The sequence below is a fragment of the Lissotriton helveticus genome, chromosome 11 (genome assembly GCF_964261635.1).
Source record: "Lissotriton helveticus chromosome 11, aLisHel1.1, whole genome shotgun sequence".
Taxonomy (NCBI): domain Eukaryota; kingdom Metazoa; phylum Chordata; class Amphibia; order Caudata; family Salamandridae; genus Lissotriton; species Lissotriton helveticus.
Genome location: NC_136072.1, coordinates 269,603,196 through 269,625,960, shown reverse-complemented (window position 1 = coordinate 269,625,960; position 22,765 = coordinate 269,603,196). Strand labels below are relative to the sequence as shown.

At 48.0% G+C, this 22,765-nt stretch overlaps 1 protein-coding gene across 11 annotated transcripts in view; it reads left to right on the top strand.

Moving 5' to 3' along the window:
- Window positions 1-22,765, top strand: part of TRIP12 (thyroid hormone receptor interactor 12) — a 1,008,257-nt gene that overhangs the window by 541,215 nt on the left and 444,277 nt on the right. For all 11 annotated transcript variants that reach the window (XM_078668151.1, XM_078668159.1, XM_078668158.1 and 8 more), the window contains one exon: window positions 16,788-16,989. In XM_078668151.1, coding sequence (XP_078524277.1) covers window positions 16,788-16,989 — 202 coding nt within the window. The remainder of the gene's footprint in view (window positions 1-16,787; window positions 16,990-22,765) is intronic.

Sequence of the window (22,765 nt, the reverse complement as noted above, 5' to 3'; positions counted from 1 at the left end):
ATGTTACTGGGCCTCATGGCATCCTGATTACTGCTGGTGAACTATGCCAGGTGGCATATGCTGGCTCTGCAGTGGGACCTGAAGTTCCAGTGGGCACAGCATTGGGGGAATCTTTCCGATTGCGTCCAGATCTCAGAGGGCACTGCACAACAGTTGCAGTGGTGACCAACGAACCGATATTGGGTCAACGGAAGATCCCTCTCCCTTCCCCAATCGGGATTCACAGTGGTGACAGATGCATCACTGCTGGGGTGGGGCGACCACATGGGAGAGTCGGAGATCAGGGGCCTCTGTTCTCGGGCAGAATCCGAGCTCCGTATCAACCAATTTGAGCTTCGGACGATTCGTCTTGCACTGAAAGCATTCCTTCACTCTGTCCGGGGAAAGAGTAGTGCAGGTGTTCACGGACAACACCACTGACATGTGGTACTGCAACAAACAAGGCGGGGTGGTGTTGTGGACCCTATGTTAAGAGGCTCTCCGCCTCAGGACATGGCTGGAACATCAGGGCATATCCCTGGTGGTTTAACACCTGGCAGGGTCTCTGATAATAATGGCAGGTATAAGAATAAATGCCAATAAGCGGATGTTGGAAATCGCACTCTGAGTTTGATTTAGAGGTTATTCCGTATGTGGTGCGTTTGAGGTAAATCTCCCTGGGCTGGGGATATGAAAATCCAATTGCGTAAACTCCCTTGGGAATAACGTCTCCTCAACGCACTCTGAATTGATTTTTCGATTTCTTCAAATAATAGTCAACAAAGTTCCTTATGGTTCTGATTTTCTTTTTATTCAGATTATTTCATGTTATTATTTGCATAACATCGTTCTTTTTGTTAAATATCTGCCCAATGCATTTCGGGCTGTTGCCCTTCTTCAGGGGACTAGTGTCTGAAAGCAACTAAGTTAAGCACGTTTTAGAAACTTTTTTTATGAATACACATCATGTTAGCATTCAACTTTAAATAAATGCGTGATATATTATTGAGTAAAAAGGGCGAGATTATTTAAGGCAGAAATGCTCGTAAAAGAATGGGTTTGTGCCGGTGTTTAAACAAAGGCGTATGCGGTGAATACGGGCGTGAAAGGCGACTGTAATAGAAATAAGGGAGTGAGGGGTGGGGGAATAGTGAATAGTGGAGTGATCGGGAAGGTACACTTTTGTGATCGTTTGAGTGCTCGTGGGTTATAACGCGTGCACGTTGAAAGAAATTTGAAACTTCTGACCTGCGTTGTTGTTATAAAACCTTCGTGTATAGGAGGTTTTCACGAAGTCGAGTAACCTGGAAAAAGCGTACCTGTTAGTGAATAGTTCACTGGTACTTGTAAATAATTTCCGAAAGAAGCGTTTTTGCGTAAAAAAGCTTACCCGTGTGATAGGTCGGAAAGTTCTCCGGTTGGTTAGGCTGCGCGGGTGTGTGAACAACCTCGGAAGTTTGCGTCTTAGTTAAAGTGCTTCCTGTTGTATGATAGGTCGAGTTCGATCATGTGACTCAGACCCCGGAAGAGGTCATGAAGGTCAAGTGTTGGTGTGTCGACTTATGTCGAAATCGAGAAAACTTTATTCAAAAGTGGGCAAAAATAAAGATTTGTGAAGGGGACAGTAAAATAAATGTCAAAGACGTGAAAGGGCGGAAAAGATGGGTGGAAAAAGAAACACAGGGTTTTCATAATACGGTACGAATTTGGTGAAAGCCCGATCATAAGCTACAGTGTGGCTTGAGAATGGTAAATGCATGGGTGTGCAAGTATACATTAAACATTGGAGTGAGAACATATGAAACAACATAGAATTGTATGATTTACAGGTAACAACTGAATTCTAAACGTTCATTTAATCCCTTTGGCTGTGTTGAAGACAGGCGGTGTATCCCAAATAGTTCACGTCTTAATAAATGTTGTGCATTGTCTCTGCCCGGTAACATGGGTACCATTTCCAAGATGCAATAACGTAGTTGGCTGGGATTATGGTTCGCATCTGCGAAATGTGTAGCGACTGAGGATTTGGATGTTTTTAGGCGAATGTTACTTTTGTGTTCTACCAGTCTTGTTTTGATTTTTCTAGTTTTACCAACATATGCAAGCCCGCAGGGGCATTTTAACATGTACACCAGGTTAGTGCTGTCACATGTTCTATTAACGTTGAGTTTTATTTTGGTGCCTTGTGTAGGATGAGTGATTTCGTTTCCTTTAATAATAGAATTGCAACTGCCACAGTTGTGGTATGGTAGCGTTCCTTTGAATTCTTTGGTGACTGTCCTTGTCTTGTTATTTAGCAGTTCCTTGATATTTTTTGTTCGTTCGTACGCGAATCTTGGATTCATTGAAAATATGCCTCTGAAATCTTCCTCCAATGTAAGTAGGGGCCAATGTTTTAAGATGACCCTTTTAATCCTGTGACTTCGTGTGGATTATTTTGAAACAAATACTGCCCTTGGCTGGTCCTTTTTGTGGGTCAGTGTTAGTAATTGCTCTCTACTGAAATTTTGTGCACGGTTGACTGCTTGTTCCAGTATGGTTTCAGGGTACCCTCTGTTTTTGAATTTTGTGGAAAAGATCAGTCGTTGTTGCTCGTAAGTTTCACAGGTTGAGGCGATGCGTTTTATTCGGAGTAGTTGGGAGAATGGCAGGTGCTTTTTTAAGGCCGGCTGATGAAAGCTGTGATAATGTAATAGATTGTTTCTGTCTGTTTCTTTATGATACACACTGGTTTGTAATGTACTCCCATGTTTAGTGATCATAACATCCAGGAATGATATTTCGTTTTTTTTTATGTTGAATGTAAATTGGATTCTGTCATTGACTTTGTTGAGATCTTCAATGGCGAGTTCCAGTGTGGATGATGTGCCTCTCCATAAGATGAAGATATCATCTATATATCGTTTGTAGAGGATGAGGTTTTCATTCCATTCTATGTCTGTTAGTATATGTTGAGTTTCAAAGTGGTGCATGAAAATATTTGCATATGATGGTGCAGCACAATTTCCCATAGAGGTGCCCGAACACTACGTAAAATTGGTTGTTCCACTGAAAGTAGCTGTGGAATAGAGTGAAGTGCATTAACTCCATGAGTAGTATTTTTACATCTTCGTCCTTCTCGCTGTGTGTTAGTAAATTTTCCATTGCTTCTAATTCCAGATTGTGTGGGATTGAGTTGTATAACGATTTGACATCGATGGTGCTCATAATCATGTCGTTCGTAAATGTTGATTTGTGCTCCTCCAAAATGTTCAAAAAATGGGTTGTATCCTTAATGTAGGTGGGTGTTTTTTGGACTAACGGTTGTAAATGTTTGTCAATGAATTTACCCACTGGATCGTGGATAGAGTTGATAGTGGAGACAATCGGACGGAAAGGTGAAATGGTGGGATGTTTGTGAATTTTTGGGATCATGTAGATGTATGGGATGGATGGATTTTGTTTGATTAGAAATTCCTTGGTTTTTGAGTTTATCGTGCCATTGTCAATTGCTGTGTCAATGATTTTCATCAAAACTTTGGTGAATTCTTTAGTTGGATCATTTCTCATTTTGGAATATGTTTCCGTGTCATTGATATGGTCATTTACGTTTTTTTCATAGAATTCAGTATCCATTATGATGAGAGCACCGCCTTTATCTGCCTGGCGTATGGTAATGTCTTTATTGTCCGCAAGATTTTGTAACGCCTGTTTTTCTTTCTGTGTCATGTTAGTTGTTTTTGATCTTGGTGATTTGAAAATTTGGATGATGTCTTTGTTTACTACTTTTTCAAATGCATCAAGAACTTTGTGGCTGACTGGTGGTTGGTATCTGCTTGGATATCTCAAACCCATAAGCATGTCTCTCTTTGGTGTTTCGGTTTCTTCTGGTTTTTCAACATTATTGAAGAAGTGTCTTGGGCGTAAACTCCTTAAAAATTTGTAAACGCACATTTGCGTTTCCAACCCCACCCCCGAGAGTCTGGTCATCCAGGCCTCTACTTCCCAGACTGCATTCCCGACGGCCCCGCCCAATCGGGAATCCAAGAGGTACGAACAGTTTGGGAAGAAGGTGTTCTCGTCCCTGAGTTTGGGACTGCGGTCTGTCAATACCGCATGCCTCTTGGGCCGCTACACCCACACCCTGTGGGACGCGGTCGCGGACGTGCTGCCACAATGTCCGGAGGAGGTCCGGCCTAAACTCTCCCAAGCCCTTGCGGAGGGTCGAGATGCAGCGCGATATTCCATCCGGTGTGGGCTGGATACCACGGACTCACTAGGCAGGGCGATGGCAACGATGGTGGCGGTTCGACGCCACGCCTGGTTGAGGACCGCCAACTTTTCGGCCGATGTCCAGTCCACTCTTCTGGACATGCCTTTCGATGGCATTCGCCTCTTTAGCGACAAGGCAGACCATGCGCTTGAGCGTTTTAAGGACTCCAGGGCAACGGTCAAGTCATTGGGCCTCTGGGCCTCTCGGCCACACGCCAGCAAACGGGTGCCTTTCGCAGCCACGGAAGGGGCGCCCCCACACGAGCTGCCAGCCACGCACCGCAGAATGTTCAGCAGCGCGGTGGCAGCCGTGGAAACCGCCGTAGCGGCGTTCGGGGACAACGGCGAGGCCAGTCCACACCTCCCTCCGCAGCACCTGCATCAAAACCTTCCTAATCCGTGTATTCAGGCCCATGTAACGCCAGTGGGTGGCAGGGTTTGCCATCACCGCCTCCACTGGCGCAATGTCACGTCGGACAGGTGGGTGCTGCAAATCGTCCGAAGGGGCTACTCCCTCCCCTTCGAGGCGTCTCCTCCAGCCATGCCACCGCAATTCCACCGCGTGTCGGGGGATCACTTGCAACTTCTGCAAGAGGAAGTCACGGCCCTCTTGGCCAAGGGGGCCATTGAGCGCGTTCCTGGGCCAGAAGTGGGGTGTGGTTGTTACTCCCACTACTTTCTGGTACCCAAGAAGGGCAAAGGGGGCCTACGCCCTATCTTGGACCTACGGAACGTCAACGGCTTCCTCCGGAAGGAGAAGTTCAAGATGCTGACTTTGGCTCAGGTCTTATCTGCCCTGGACCCCGGAGACTGGATGGTAGCGTTGGACTTGCAGGACGCTTACTTTCACATCCCCGTCCTGCCGGCCCACCGTCGTTACCTGCTGTTCACGGTAGGCCACGAGCACGTTCAGTTTACCGTGCTCCCCTTTGGCCTTACCAGCGCCCCACGGGTGTTCACGAAGGTGATGGCGGTGGTCGTAGCTCATCTGCGCAGGTTAGGGGTGCCAGTCTTCCCCTACCTCGACGACTGGTTGTTGAAGGCGGGCTCGCCCCAGACCGTCGTCAGCCACCTCCAGACTACGGCCGACCTCCTGCACTTGCAGGGGTTCTCCATCAATGTGCCGATGTCGCACCTGTGTCCCTCTCAGAAGCTCCTCTTCATCGGAGCGGTTCTAGACTCGGCGCAGTTTCGGGTTTATCCTCCCGAACAGCGGGTTCGGGATATTCAGGCTCTGATTCCAATCTTTCAGCCTTTATCCCGAGTTTCGGTCAGGTTGACGCTGTGGCTTCTGGGGCTGATGGCCTCCTGCATGCTTCTGGTGCATCACGCCTGGTGACGGATGCGGGCTCTGCAGTGGGACCTGAAGTTTCAGTGTGCCCGGCATCAGGGCAACCTGTCCGATCATGTCTTGATCTCGGAGGGCACTGCGATTGGGTCAGTGGCAGATCCCTCTCCCTACCCAACCCGGAGCACGTGGTAGTGACGGACGCGTCCCTCCAGGGTTGGGGAGGCCACATGGGAGAGGCGGAGATCAGAGGCCTCTGGTCTCCGGCGGAGTCCCAGCTCCATATCAACTTTCTGGAGCTGCGGGCGATCTGTCTAGCACTGAAAGCATTCCTCCCCTCTGTCCGGGGGAGTGTAGTGCAGGTGTTCACGGACAACACCACCGCCATGTGGTACTGCAACAAACAGGGCGGGGTGGGGTCGTGGACCCTATTCCAGGAGGCTCTGCGCCTCTGGCAGTGGCTGTAACATCAGGGCGTGACCCTGGTGGTTCAACACCTGGCAGGTTCGCTGAACGCCAGGGCGGACGAACTCAGCCGTCGGTGCATGATGGTCACGAATGGCGTCTGAACTTGGACGTGGCGCAAGGCCTCTTTCAGCAATGGGGAGAGCCTTGGTTAGATCTATTCGCCACAGAAGAGAAAGCGCAATGTCATCAGTTCTGCACGTTGGAATTTACAAGGCGGCACTCGCTCGGAGACGCTTTTCGTCGCGAGTGGAGTTGCGGTCTATTGTACGCCTTTCCGCCTATACCACTTCTGCCCAGAGTGCTGAAGATCAGGCGCGACCGGGCCCAGGTTATCCTTGTGGCTCCGGACTGGGCACGAAGATACTGGTATCCTGAGCTACTCAGCATGTCAGTCGATCCCCCGATTCGTCTGCCTCTTCGGAGGACCTTCTTTCGCAGCAGCAGGGGATGGTTCTCCACCCGAACCTGTCCAGTCTCCACCTACAAGCTTGGAGATTGAGCGGCGGCAGTTGAGGCCATTTGACTTGCCTCCCGAGGTCTGTAATGTCATTCTGGCAGCCAGGCGTCCCTCCACAAAGTCGGTATACGCCTGCAGGTGGAACAGATTTGTTGCATGTTGCACAGCAAAGGCTGTGGATCCACTCTCTGCCCCTCTTTCTGAGGTTCTCCTCTTCCTTCTTTCTCTTGCCCAGCAGGGCTCTGCTCTGGGCACTGGGTACCACTGCCCTTTCCGCCTTCTTAAAGCTACCTGATCAGCCTTCTTTGTTCAAGTCCCCTATTGTAAATAGGTTTTTGAAGGGCATCACACACATGTTCCCTCCTGTTCCTTTCGTGATGCCCCAGTGAGACTTGAACCTTGTTCTTACTTACCTAATGTGTGCTCCCTTTGAGCCGCTCCATAACTGTCCTCTCTGTCTTCTTACTTTGAAGACTGCTTTCCTGGTTGCCATCACCTCTGCCAGGAGAGTGAGTGAGCTCCAGGCTCTTTCTTCCATACCTCCTTTCCTCTCTGTTCATCCGGACAAGGTTGTGTTGCGGACGAGACCTTCTTTCCTGCCCAAGGTTGTCACGGCCTTCCACATCGGGCAGTCCATTACTTTGCCCACCTTCTTTCCGCATCCCTCGAAAGAGGAAGAGAGGCTCCACCGTCTGGACCCAAAACGTGCGCTCTCTTATTATCTAGATCGCACACGCCAGTTCTGGGTGGATGACCAACTCTTTTTTGGTTACGTGGGCGCTAAGAAGGGAAAGGCGGTGCACAAGCAGACCATCTCCCGGTGGATCATCTTGTGTATCCAGGCATGTTACTCCTTGGCTAAGGAGCCCCCTGTTGGATTGAGGGCTCATTCCACTCGGGCCACGGCGACTACCACTGCCCTTGGCCGGGGACTGTCCTTGCAGGACATTTGCCAGGCAGCTACGTGGGCCTCGCTGCACACGTTTGCACGACACTACTGCCTGGACAGCCAAGTCCGGAGGGATGGCTTCTTTGGCCGTTCCGTCCTACAGGACTTTCTGGTGCGATTATTGGTTCGCAGACCCACCACCGGGGTTGGTATTGCTGGGGTATCTATTCTAAAGTAAGAAATCTATCACTAACGTGTCTCTTTCAGATGCACAAGTTACTACTTGTGTAATGATATATCTGTAAGAGACATTAGTTAGTGATAGATTCCTTACCGACCCACCCACCCTCCCCGTTCTGCGAACCGATATCTAGGGTTAAGGTCATCCCCTTTCAGGGCCCTAGTTTCATGGCACCAGTGTTGGTTCTATCATGGCTCTGCGTATCTGGCGCAGGAAAGCTGTGTATCAGAACTGACGTCCGCTCGCATGGGCGGCGTCTAAGTACTCCGACGTCATTCCGGCGCTAACGACGCCGACGACGGACGCAGAGCTGCGGATGACGCCTTCGCAGGGGTATTGCTACGCCAAATTTTCCGGATCCAGTCTGACGCCTGGGGATATTCTAAGGTAAGGAATCTATCACTAACTAATGTCTCTTACAGATATATCGTTACACAAGTAGTAACTTGTGCGTTTTATCAAGACTTACAATTTGGGTTCCGTGAGGGACTGGGCACCACAGAACAAGCCCTGAATCTATCTCTGCTAATAGGTAAATATGTAAATGCGAAGGGGGGGGCCTTGTACATGGCGTATGTTGACTTGTCGGCAGCTTTCGACTGTCAGCCACACCAAACTGTGGTCCATTTTATTGGACATGGGGGTAGAGGAGTCTCTTGTAAATTTCTTGCACAAATTATACTCCGACGCGACAGAGTGAGGTATGGCGTGGGGGGTGAGCTAACAAAGTCGTTCATGGTAGAGAGGGGAGTAAGGCAGGGCTGTGTCCTGGCCCCGTTCTCTTTCAACCTTTATACCAATGGCCTGGAACATGCCATGGTAACAGGGTGCCAGGACCTCCCTGCCATTAATAACCGCCCAATACCGGCGTTACTCCACGCTGACGACACTGTGATTCTAGCCCGCACCCCCCTGGAATTACAACGTGCCCTCGTGAGATACAGCACTTTTATGGCCAACCTGGACCTGAAAATTAACCTTAAAAAAAAGTTTGTCATGTCCGCAGGCTCCAGGTTGAGGAAAACAAAGGCCATTTTTATTGACAAACAAAAACTTGAGAGCACAACCACATACCCGTATCTGGGAATTGTTATTGACCACAAATGTTCTTGGAAGCACGCCATTGAGTCTAGGAATTTGCTCTTAATGAGGGCGACAGTTGCCTTGGTTAATTTCACAACTAAACTGGGCAAAAGGCCTACTGTTGAACTCATAGAGATATATAAAGCTAAATGTCTAGCCACTGCAATATACAGGGCTGGTGTCTGGGGATACCGGAATATTGAAGCCCTACAAATGGTGGAAAATTGTTTCTTAAGATTCCTTCTTGCTGTCCCATGGGGCACAGCATCCTACGTATGCCATTTGGATTTGGGTCTGCCCTATTTGACAGAACTAGTTAAAATCCAACCTCTTCTACTATGGCACCGTATTTGGTCCTCTAGTGAAACTATTTTCTCTCAAAGGTTCGTACAGGACTGTATCTCCCTAGAGAATGCCCATAGGATTGGATGGATTGCCTACATTAAAAAAAAATTAACGATTTGGGCCTGTCACAATATTATCATTCTGTAGTAGGGGATCTCTGTGTATAGTCATAATCTAGTGAATAGTCCCGCCCATGTGCGTGGACCCCGGAGCAATCAAAAATAATCTCTTAAAGTGTCGAAAAATGCAGAACTGCACAGACACTTAAGAGAGACTTAATGACAGATAATGCAGCCTATATCCACAGGCTACACTGTCCAGTACTTCAACTAGAAATTCCACCAAAAATCCACAAACAGCAAAGCCTGTCCAGATTTTCCTTGCTTTAACAGCAAAAACCCTCTGGAATGATGGAGAGGAAGACATGGACAGACAAGCCCCATAGGCTGCCATTATGTGGCTCAGAACAGGATACTGTGCCTTTAAGAGAACTTTCCAGAACCTCACAGTATCCCAGAATACACTGCAGGTCCCTTTTACTTTCAGTTCTTTTTGAAGGCGTAATACGCCAGACCTGTAGCATTCCTTACATGAATATCTCTCTCCACCGGGGAGGAGGGCGGGCGCATATGACTATAACAGAGATACCCCTACTACAGAACTGGAGTTACAGGACAGAAACTACTCCTTCTGTAGTAGGGGATCTCTGTGTATAGTCATAATCTAGTGAATAGAATGGCAAGCCCATCCCCACACCAAATCGGCAGTGGAGAAAAGTGAAATAACACCACTACTGTGCGAACAGATTTCGCAGCGAAGCCTGCCCAACCTGAGCATCTGCCCTAGCATCAGTGTCCAGGCAGTAATGCCTAGCAAAGGTATGGACCGACTTCCAAGTGGCCGCCTTGCAGATTTCTGCAATGGGAACATTACGGAGCAAAGCAGTCGTGGCAGCTTCGGCCCCTGGTGAAATGAGCCTTAGGTTTACCCCCTAAGGTCTTACCAGCTTTTTGGTAACACAACTGTATACAGGACACAATCCACCTAGAAATGGACTGTTTAGAGGTAGCAAGACTTGTCCTGACTGATCCATAATTGATAAACAATTGGTCTGACCTACTAATATCCCTGGTTTTATCCAGATAAAATTTCAACACTCTCCTGACATCCAGAGAATGCAGGGACCTTTCCGCTGGAGAGGAAGGATTCTGAAAAAAACGTAGGCAAAGTTATGGTCTGGTTAACATGAAAGTCAGATATAACTTTAGGAAGAAACTTAGGGTGAGTACGCATAACAACCTTAGCAGCATGAAATACAGTATAAGGTTCTTGGCAACACAACACCTGAATTTCACTCACCCTGCGGGCCCATGTAATGGCCACGAGCAACGCCGCCTTCCAGGACAGGTGCTGCAACGAAGCCTTATGAATAGGTTCAAAAGGCTCCTTCATCAATCTGGACAGCACCACATTCAATTCCCATGAAGGTGAAGGAAGCCGGACAGGAGAGAACACTTTCTTCAAGCCTTCTAAAAAGTATTCGATCACAGGGATCTGAAAGAAGGAAGTCTGTGAAGGGCATTTCCTGTAGGCAGTCAAAGCAGCCAGATGAACCTTAATAGAATGGACATTAAGGCCAGACTGAGCCAGATGTAGAAGATATGGAAGGATGACATCTTCCTTACATGTCGTCGAGTCATAGTTCTTGGACTTGCACCAGATACAAAACCTCTTCCACTTGTAAGCATATGAAGTCCTAGTGGAAGGTCGCTTAGCCTCCTTCAGTATGTCCATGCAATCTTCAGGGAGATTCAGATGGCCATATTGCACTATCTCAGGAGCCATGCCGCCAAACTTAAAGACGAGAGGTTGGGGTGTAACGTCTGCCCCCCGAACTTCGTGAGAAGGTCCGGCCTGCACGGCAATCGTACGTGAGGGAGGAGAGACCGGTGAAGCAGGTCCGTGAACCACCACTGCCTGGGCCATTCCGGGGCAATCAGATCATCCGCGCCCTGGACTGGGACAGTTTGATGAGCACCGCCGGAATCAGGGGAATGGGTGGAAAAGCGTACAGAAAGCTGTTCGACCAGTTGATCCATAGCGCATTCCCCAACGTCCCTGGCTGGTAGTACCTGGAGGCGAAGTCTCGGCATTTGCTGTTTTCGGCGGTGGCAAACAGATCTACGTCTGGAATCCCCCACCTTGCGAAGACTTCTCCTAGTACTTCGTCGTTTATGACCCATTCGTGGTTTTCCTGAATCAGTCTGCTCAGCTCGTCTGCCTGAACATTCTGCACACCTGGCAGATGAGTGGCCGTTATCGAGAGTCCTCGGGCCAGAAGCCAGTGCCAGATCGCCTGCGCCTCCTGCGACAGAGTGCGCGATCTCGACCCCCCCTGCTTGTTGAGGTAATACATCGTGGTCGTATTGTCCGTCTGAACAAGCAAAGAGTTGGTCCGGAAGGACGGAAGAAAGGCCTTCAGCGCCAAGTGAACAGCTCTGAGTTCCAGGAAATTCATGTGGTACGTGGACTCCATCTGGGACCACGTCCCTTGACTCTGTAAGTCTCCGGAGTGCGCCCCACAGCCGTGGAGAGACGCACCCGTCACAATAGTCTGCGTGGGAGTGTCCTTGTGGAAGGGAACCCCTCTCAGGAGATTCTCCGCTGAACACCACCACTTCAGAGACTGAAGAGCATGTAGAGACAGTCTTATCTTGACGTCCCAAGATCCTTTCCTCTGATCCCACTGATCCTCCAAGCACTCCTGCAATGGTCTCATGTGCAGCCGTGCGTGTGGAAGATATAAGAGGCCATCGACCCCAGTAGAGAAGACACCGTCCTCACTGTTTTAGATGAAGCGGTCATAAGAGCCTGAGCCTTCCGAAGGAGTGATAATCGTCTCTCCTCCGAAGGAGACCCGCTTGCTGACAGCGTATTGATGGAGGCTCCCAAGTACTGTATGCACTGGACCAGATTCCAACTTGTGTGGTGTCCTTTCACTTGGTGTTCAAGGGGTATATGTGATGGTAAAACAGCTGGCTTAACACGCCCTCTAGAGTTTAGCCTAAAGACTGCTCTTGTCCACGCTACTAGGATAGCTGGTCTATAAGGTTGACTTACAACCAATCATCAATAAGGGTTGTTTAGAATGATACAGAGTGAACACTAGAATAGTGAACACTATATATCAGGCCAACTTCTCACAAACCTTACCTAACTTTACATTTTTCAAGTCATGAAAGACTGTTATTAACTAGGTTTAGATTGGACATTTTTCACCGTTTGGTTACTTTCCCTACTATTAACGATTGGGCAAAGTATTTACAACCATGTCCTTGTGACGATATCTCTGCCCAATCCACAATCCACACAATCCTATTTTGTAAGTTTTACTGCGATCCAAGGAGACGCTGGCTTATGCCGATTTTAAAAGTTATGGGGTTTTCGACGGTGCCGCCCCGCTTTCCTCACCCTCCAATTGTTTGATGTAGAATGCTTTGCTAAACCCATAGCAACATTCTTGAGTTTTATTATTAGGCACAGGCGAAACTTAGACTAATTTGGGATTCTGATTTTTATATTGACTTATTCAATTCCAGGTAGCGTTTGTTGCTTCAACGCTACAATCTACCTAACCTATGGCTGGAGTGACCTCTCTAATTCTCACACCATTTTAAAAAAAAAACATGAGGCCAAGACCACCAAAGCTGCCACGTCCCTACTAATGGCCCTGGAAGATCCTGGGACTTGCTTCTTTACTGCTACATATATTCTCAGACTATTTAATGCAAGGAAGAGTATGGTATTTTAATGCATTTTATTTATTCATTTTAATCTAGCTTGACGCAGATATTTTAGCACATTGCACTTTATTGTACATGTAATGGTGGTTTTCCTTATTATTGCAACTCATTTGCGGCTAAGTGTTAATGTTTACATCAAAGCACTTTGCACTTTATATTACCTGCATTATTAGCTTATCTCTTTTTATTGTAATATCACTGCTGCTGTGAGCTAACTGTCTTATTAGACGACATGCATTTAATCTATTTAGCTGTTAAATATCAATTGTTTACGTCCAAGTACACCCAAGCACTTTCTGCACTTTATATTACCTGCATTACTTGATTTTTCCCCTATGGTACCTAACTTTATCGTCGCAAGCACTAACCGTTTTTTATCCGGTGACATGTCTTGAACTATTAAGAGGGATACGGACTTATAATGATTTCTTTTTATTTTGTTATGCATTGGGTATGCTTTTATGATTGTTTGCTTCGATTGAATAAAGCTATATTTGATTTGACTGCGACACGAAAAACATGGCCCCTGTGGTGACGTTCTTGAGAAGAATAGTTAATCAGGTCTTCCCATACCTGGACAATTGGCTTGTCAATGGTCCCACATTCCCATCAGTAAGTAAATCTTCTTGGACTTTTTGTCAGCTATTCAAAACTTAAGGTCTAAAGCTGATCAAGGAAAAGTCATCCCTAACTCCATCCAGATAGTCTGTTTTTTCGTGGGCTCAATTCTGAATACAAAAGTCTCCAAGGTACCCAACTATGGAAAGAATTCAGCGCATAATAGCAATAACATCTTCCGTTTCAAGAAAAAAAGCCCCCCTATTTACGGACTTTCAAGTAAATGTTGGCAATGTTGTCTTGCAGTCTGTTAATCACAAATTGCTGTCTGCGCATGAGACCCTTACAAGAGCAATTGGAAGCACAATGGGTTTAACCCCAGGGAACCTTTGAAGACATGATCACAATTACTCCAGCTATGAAACTAGTGATGGCTTGGTGATGAAAAAATAGAAAATCTCTCTCGGGGCCTGTCGTTGGTTCCTGTGCCGCCCCATATCGTATTGACAACATACGCTTCCCTAGAGGTTTGGAAAGCTCACCTGCATGACCTAGAAATTCACAGAAAATGGTCTTCTCAAGAGGGAAATGTGCCTAACCGTCTTCTAAAATTGAATGTTGTCTTCCTAGGCCTCCAACATTTTTTTCCTCAGAATACTCAATTCCTCTGTCTTGGTTAGGATGGACAATACCCCACAACCATGTTATGTCTCACAGACAAGGCAAAATCAAAGGTCTTTTTTTTTCTCAAGCCCAGCAAATATGGGAATGGTTTATTGCTCGCAACATTACAGTACGAATGGGCAGATTACATGAGCAGGACTGCAAAACAATGCGACGAGTGGGAACAAAATCAGCAACTAATCCAAGTTTTCTATCAGTGAGGAAGCACAAATCTAGATCTATTTGCAACTCTTCAGAACAAGAAATGCAATGTGTGCGCTAGCAGGTTTCCTCCCAAAAGGTCTTGGGGAAATTAATTTCTTCTAGTCCTGACAGGAATGTTCGCTAAAGTTTTCCTCCTTTTCCCAGGTTCCAAGAGTTCTTAGAAATATGAAGCAAGAGTCTCCTCATTCTGGGAACTCCAGCATGGCTAAGACAAGACTTGTTCACAGAGCTTCTATTAATATGTCCACTCATTCAGTCTAAGCCTATGGAGAACTGCCTGTCCACGAACAAAGGTCAGATTGTTCACCCACAAAAACAGTTGCTCAGCTTGGCTCCTAACAACAATGAATTCTAATAATTAAATATACTAGAGGCTTGCAAGACAATTCAGCGGTCTCAGGCAGATGCCACAAGTAAATATTAAAAGGCAAAATGGAAGAGATTTTGTTTTTGGTATGTCAATAAGTCTACATCCCTTGACATAGTCTCCAGGACAGATACTACCTTGCTTACTCCACCTGGCAAAATGAGGTCTAGCTTATTCCTCAATAAAATTCTCTCATGCAGCTACTTCCAGAATTCGGAGACAACGCGTGGAAGTCTCATTATGGTGCAAAAGACTAATCAAGGAGTCCCTAATGTTTCTGGACTCAGAGAGCAGAGACTATCCACCCAGGGGTCCAAACATGCCTGTTTGTGGCAGGTTGCCCAAAGCCAGTCAGTGGCCACACCAGGGTCTGTAATTTTTCAGGGGTCACCTCTGAGTATATGCTGTAATAAACTCACACTGGCATCAGTGTGGATTCATTACTAGGAGTTATTTGGTAGCATTCACTCCTGGTTTCAGTAAAACCTTCAAAGTACTGTGGAACTAGAGTTGTCTAGTTTTCAGCCCATGTACTCCTCATGGCTTTCCTTGCACTTAGAATATTTAAGAATTGACTTAAGTATTTGTTGGGGCACATCTACTCATGCTGATATGCCCTCACCTGGGCTGCAGTGCACCCTGCCTTAAGGCTGTAAGGCCTGCTAGAGGGGTGACTTACCTATACCTACAGGCAGTGCTGGCTGTCTGGCATGGCACCCAAGCAGGGTGCCATGCCGACTTGGTCGTTTTTCTCCTCAGAAGGGCCTGCAAGCAGCAAGGGCAGTGGCATGGATCTTGTGAAGGGGGGTCCCAGGAGACCTTATTTGGCTCCCAGGCTATAGGTACTCAGGGTACCATTGATTATGGACTTAGAGGGCAGAAGTACCAATTGTGGGTATGTTTTAGGGAAGAGGAATGACCTGGTTGGCAAAGGCCCTGCGCACTACAGTCGAAACACATGAAAACCAGGCAAAAAGTGAGGGCTAACCATGTCAAAAGAGGCATTTTTTTATCACAGAGCTGCATTATCACTGACCCTGTTTGGTTTATGCAGGCATTACTTTTTGCCACGATAATGCAGGAAAGCCATTGATTGCAAAGGTTAAAGCACACAAAGGAGCTCCATCTACTGCCTTTTTTGCGAGAGTTTAGTTACCGGACATTTGCAGGGTGGCCACTTTGACTTTGTCCACACCGTCACAAAATTTCGGCTTGATTCTTCACGGAAAGTGGATGCTGCAGTTGGGCAAGCAGTGTTATATCACCTCTTTCTGTAAGTTAGACATCTTTTTTTTAGCCTACATATTATGTTATGCAATGTCTTCAAGCTTTAAGTTTGAATTAATACAGGAGTTTTATTTTTGATGGTAGCCTTCGTATCATCATGGTTGCTTTCCACTAATGAGTGGTTTGCCATACCCACTCTCTCTTTGCCTTGGTACTGCTTAGTAGTCTGATTCAAGCATGTGAATCTATGCCAGATTCCATACTGGAGAAAAAACAAGTTACATGTGCACTGTGGTTGTCCAGTGTTGATATTTTTCATAGATTCACACGTGACCCTCCCTCTTCCACATTCGGCCTCATCACTCTGGATGCCTCTTATACTCATTTATTTTAGACTTATGCTAGAAATTTGAGGTCTAGTGTCTCTTAAGATTGAGTGCTTCAGGCCTGGGTTTTGGTTGGTTGACATTTGGTTCTAAAAAAACAATGTGAATTGGTTACCATTGTCACTTGGCTTCTCTGTGGTTTTCTGTTTTCAATGCTTAGGCATAGCAAGGCTTATTAATATTACTACTGTGGAACTCCTAAAGACGATGGAGAAGATTCAAGCATTTGAATCTATGAAAGATATCAATACTGGAGAACCACAGTGTACAGGTAAGTAACTTGTTTTTCCCATTACATTGTGCGTAAGCAAACTACCAATAAAGTCACACTCGGGAAAAAACAAACCTGGGAAAAGTGGTTGTTGTGCAAATACAAAGTCCTCTACTCAAGAATCTCAACTTCTTTATCTCCATACAGGTGGAAGGGTATAGACAAATTGGAAGAAAAGTAGGTTTTATACATTTATCCTTCCTACTTTTTCGTTTTTAATGTTTTCTTAGATTGCTTGTTGCAAATGACTTTCTCTCGTATTAACTTTAACATTACCATTTTAAAGGTGTGATGCATCAAGTGAAAAATTTAGCGGAATCAGAGACCCTGCTAACAAGTCCACCTAAAACATGCACAAATGGATCAGGAACTCTACTTTCCACTACAATAAGCACTGGCATAACCACTGTTGCAAGCACTGTTACAGACTTGGGCTCCCCAAGCTTACAACATAGCAGAGATGATTCATTGGATCTTAGCCCACAAGGGTAAGTAATACCTAAACTTAATTGACCCTCCGTTAATTTTATTTAAACTGTTTGTATCCACATGGTAGTGACCCTATAATTGACATGACACAACACTAAGTTATTGTGGATGAAGAGTTGTAGTACACGTTGGAGGTTTAAACAGTCCACTATAATACCGTTGACACATTTTATATAGTACCTGACAAATAATGTGAAGGTGTTGGAAACTTCATTGCTCTGTTTGATTATGAATTTTCAGCAGGGTTGTTGAATATGTGTTGAGAAAGTGTTAATCTGAGAATCCAACCTGACTTTCACCTGCTTCTTTCTGAAACTTAGTACTTAAAGAATCTCTCTCTCTCTGGTTTCTTAGTGAACTATGTCTTATGGCTTGGTACTGAAGTGTCTTTCAAGGTCCCAGTATTCCTGTCTTAAGACTGAGAAATATACTTCTGTGCAACAAGTTGTCTTGCGTTAGAACTTTTATAGATCTTTTGATTGTCTTTTCTGCCCTTTGTCTTTAATTAGAATGTTCATGTATACTAATATAATACAGCTGGTTTCTAATTTCTCTTCAGGTTTGTCTCTTCCACAATCTTCAGGCATTAAGACCTGGGTGTTCTCTCTGGTCAAGTGTGTCTCCTCATTTTGACACCTCTGGATCGCTTATCTCGGGGTTAAGCCTAGTAGGGAACCTCAAAAGAAAAAAGTTATTTCTATGTGCCGTTCTCCAGCTTTCACATTTTTCATAGATTCGCATGCTTAAATTATACAGTGATCAAGCTGGATATCCTCAGTAACCAGTGCTTATAGAACAGTGGTCACATACTTGTTTAAAATAGCTTTATCTGAAAAGACTAGTTTAGATTCCTTACCTTTAGAATTTCCCCCAGGTGTCAGACTGGATAGAGATTTTTTCTTTAGTAGTATCCCTGCGCGTCAGTAGGTGACATTTGTTGACTCCGCATCCCTTGTCGGCGTTGGGATGACGTCTCGGTGTCTAGACGCCGCCCCTGCATGCTGACGTCCGTTTTGTTTCTCTTTGCAAGCCTAGCGCAGATCCGGAGAGAGCTTGCCCCTTAGTCAATTTTTGACTAACCTTTCAACTTTTTTTCGATGCTTTTATTAAGTTTTCGAATCCTTGTGCACAAGGAATATCCCTTTGCCGAACCACATTCAACGCTGATGTCCGTCACGGGTCTGCACCTAGAGTGCCTCTGGTGCCTGGAGCTCGACCACAACCCGAAGTCGTGCTCAGACTGTTGAGCCATGAACTCGAAGTCTTTGCGGGAGTGGTCCCGAAAGCTTCTGGAGGCCCGGCAGTCAGATCCACGCCGCTCGATGTCCCGGTCGAGAGGAAGGTCTCTGGACTGGTCTCGGAGGCACCATCACCATTCTTCCTCCAAGTCTTAGCCCGTCTGCAGTCCAACTTATCTGAGGACTATCACCCACGCACTCTTCACCAGCAGACTGGACAGCGGCAACGCTCGCTACGCCGGAATTAACAAAACTCTCCTGCATAGACTCCAGACCATCCAGAATGCTGCAGCCAGACTTCCTCGGGACACCGCGCCACAAGCACATGACCCAACAACTACGAGGCCTCCACTGGCCCCCCGTCGAGAAGAGGGTCACCTACAAACTCTTCAGCCACGCCGACAAATCCCGCCACAACATCGGACCCAAATAACTCAACGAGAGAGTATCCTTCCACGTACCCAAGAGGATCCTCTGCTCCTCCGACCTCGCCCTGGCAGAGGTCATCCGCAGACACAGGACAGGCGGGAGAGCCTTCTACATCGCAGCCAAAATCTGGAACGAGCTCCCTGTGAACATCAGACGCTCCCCGACCCTGCACATGCTCAGGAAGGACCTCAAGACTTGGCTCTTCGACTGATCCGGAGCCCCTGAAGCGCCTTAAGACCCTCACGGTGAGTAGCGTGCTTTACAAATCACTGATTAATTGATTGATTGAAGCACAAGAAGTAGGCAAATAAGCACAATCGCTCTTTGTCTTCGCCCAGTCTGTTGGCTGATGCGAAGTGGGACCTGGAGCGTCGTTGCTCTCCTGCTCCGCCCTCGGAGCCTGCTTCTGGGACTGCTCCGCGCCTCCCTCCTTTTTCTGAGCTGGAGTGTCCCCTGCCCAGCTTTGAGCTTTTACGAAGCGCTTCACAGCATTTTTGGGCAGCCCGACTCTGCCGGCGTGTCTTTGGGTCCTGCATACTCGGCTGGGGGCCCTGGGCCTTCAATGCCGGCGGCTCTGGCGCCAGAGGGCCTCTGTAGATCCAGGACTGGATCCGATCGGCGCCGGTCAACCTCACAGTACCTTCACTGGCGCCAATTCCAATGACGACACCGGAAGGTACTTTCGTACTGCTGTTCATCCCTGGTATTCCTGTCTGCCCGGAGTCTCCTCCAGAGGAGGATGAGGAGGACTGGGAAAGGTCTGTGGACCCCTTGGCTGACCAGCCTAATGAGCTGGACTGGCCAGAGGCACTGGGTGATGCCAATGGTTTGGATACCTACCCAGACCTTGGCATGCTTCCCCCTCCCCTACTGTGGCTACTGAGGAGGGAGATTACTACGCGGTGGTGTTGCGTAGGTAGGCTGGGCCTTGAGCTTCCTACGATGGAAGTCAGGACTAAACTCCTGACTGAGATGTTTCAACCGGCAGCAGCCTCATCAGAGCCCCTTCTGCATTTTAATGAGGCCCCGGAGACCCACATTTCCTCTCCTGACCCCCAAGAGCTTGGTGGTCCAAGCCTCGTCCTCTAAGGGCGCATTCCCTAGTGCTTCCCCAGATAGGAATCAAAGAAGCTGCACCACCTTGGAAAGAAGATGTTTTCAAGTGCTGCGCCACAGTGCCCTGAGGAGGCCTGGGCCGTTCTCACCTGTGCAGTGGCAGAGGGTAGAGACCCGGCGAACGTCACCATGTGTGAGCTGGACACCCCTGACTCCCTGGGCAGAAAGTTTCCAAGTCAGTAGCCTTGAGGCACTACGTCTGGTTTCTCTGGGGATGTCCAATCCACCCTACTGGACTTGCCCTTTGATGGCCGTTGCCTTTTTGGTGACCAGGCAGACTCGGCGCTTGAGCGCTTCAAGGATTCTCGGGCTACGACCAGATCCTGGGGCCTTGCGGCAACCTTTGGCCATGCGCAGTCTGCTCTTCACCCCGGTTGTAGCTACGGAAGGGGTACCCCACCACGTTCGATGCAGTCTAGCCAGCGGTCCATGCAAGCAACCCAGCCTCTGCCTGGCTGCGGACATGGAACCCAGGGACGCAGGTCTGAGGGTCAGCGGGTGGGCCAGTTCACCCATAACCCCCCCCAGCAGCAGTCTCCAAGCCCTCCTAGTCTGACCTTTCAGGGCCACCAAAGGCCAGTGGGCGGCAGGATTCGCCATAACCTCCCAAACTGGCAAAATATGTCGGACAGGTGGGTTTTGCAGTTAGCCCGAAGTGGCTACTCCCTCCCTTCGTGTCTACCCCTCCCTCCCTCCATACCACCATCCTTCAATCGCATGTCAGAGGATTACTTGGCCCTTCTCCGCCAGGCAGTTGTAGCTCTCTTGGCTAAGGGAGCTATTGAAAGGGTACCTGTGCCAGAAGTAGGTCGTGGTTGCTATTCCCACTACTTTCTGGTCCCCAAGAACGACACACGCCTTTGTCCTATCTTAGACCTCCGGGCCCTAAATCACTTCCTCCGGAAGGAGAGGTTCAAGATGCTCGTGTTGGCTCAGTTCCTTTCTGCCCTCGACCTGGGAGACTGGATGGTGGAGTTGGACTTGCAGAACACATATTTTCATATCCCCTTCTTGCTGACCCACAGGTGTTACCTACGGTTTACGGTTGGCTAAGAGCATTTCAGTTTACCGTGCTCCACTTTGGCCTTACCAGCGTTCCTTGGGTGTTCCCGAACGTGATGGTGGTGGACGCAGCTCATCTGCGTCGTTCTGGGGTTCCAGTCTTCCCCTATCTTGACTGGCTGTTGAAGGCGGGCTCGCCCCAGACTGTCGTCTCCCACCTCCAGACTACTTCAGACCTCATGCACTCGCTGGGGTTCACTATCAATGTGCCGAAGTCACACCCAATTCCCTCACAGAAGTTTCTTTTCATTGGAGCAGTTCTGGATACAGTAAAGTTTCGGGGTTATCCTCCCAAGCAGCGAGTACAGGATATTCGGACTATGATTTTGATGTTTCAGCCTCTATCCCGGATTTCAGTGAGAATTACCCTGAGGTTGCTGGACCTCATGGCCTCCTGCATCCTGCTGGTGGATCATGCCAGAGGGCATATGCAGGATCTGCAGTGGGATCTGAAGTTCCAGTGAGCACAGTATCAGGGGAATCTTTCCGATGTTGGCCAGATCTCTGAGGGGACTGCACAACAACTGCAGTGGTGGCTAACGAACCAAACTTGGGTCAGAGGCAGATCCCTTTCCCTTCCCCAACCCAACCTCACAGTGTTGACAAATGCGTCACTCCTGGGATGGGACAGCCGTTTCGGAGAGGCGGAGGTCAGAGGCGTCTGGTCTCCGGTGGAGTCCAGGCTCCATATCAATCTGCTGCAGCTCTGGGCGATTCAACTGGCATTGAAGGCATTCCTTCCATCTCTCAAAGGGAAGGTGGAGCAGGTGATCACGGGCAACACCACTGCCATGTGGTTCTGCAAATGGCATGGCGGGGTGAGGTTGTGGACCCTATGTCAAGAGGCTCTTCGTCTCTGGACATGGCTGGAACATCAGGGCATGTCCCTGGTGGTTCAACTCCTGGCAGGTTCTCTGAACACTAGGGCGGACTAACTCACCGCCGCTGCCTGATGAATCACGAATGGCGTCTTCACTCAGAGGTGGTGCAAGGTCTCTTTCAGCGGTGGGGAGAGCCTTGGTTGGATCGGTTCGCCACTGAAGAGTACGCTCAATGTCAGCAATTCTGTGCGTTGGAATTTCCAAGGCTACACTCGCTCGGCAACGCTTTCCCTCGTGAGTAGAACTGCTGCCTCCTGTACGCCTGTCTGCATGTCCCACTTCTGTCCAGAGTGCTGAAGAAGGTAAATTGCTGCTGGGCCCAAGTCATTCTTGTGGCTTCAGACTGGGCGCAGAGAGTCTGGTACCCAGAGCTCTTAAGCATGGCCATCGATCCTCCAATCAGACTGACTGTTTTAGAGGATCTTCTGTCGCAGCAGCAGGGGACGGTCCTCCATCCTCACCTTTCCAGCCTCCACCTCCTTGCGTGGAGATTGAGCAGTGACAGTTGACAGATTTTGACCTTTCCCTCCTGAAGTCTGTAATGTCATCTTGGCAGCCAGGCGTCCCTCCACTAAGACGGTATACGCCTGCAGATGGAATAAGTTTGGGCTTTGGTGCACAGCAATGCTGTGGATTTCCTTTCTGCCTCTCTTTCAGAGGTTCTCTTGTATATACTTTAGTTGGCCCAGCAGGGCCCTGCCCTGGTCATTCCCATTGGGTTCAGATGCTATTCCTCAACTCCCACTTCGGAACCAAAACTTTTCAACATTCTAAGGCCAGAAGGCCTTCTACCTCCACGGTATTGTTCTCGTTCGGTAGCGCTTGACTCGATAATACTTTTCATCTCGATCCGGGCGTCGACGCGGGCCGTTGGGCCTTTTCGACACCACGTGGGCCTGCTGCTGTTGGAAAGGACCCCGTTTAAGAAGTGCCCACAAAGTCACTCTAAATTACCACATACTGATAAACGTACAGTATGCAACAAGTTCTTATCTCCCGAGCACAACGAGGAGAACTGTCCAGCTTGTGCCCAGTTCCGGTCGAAGAAG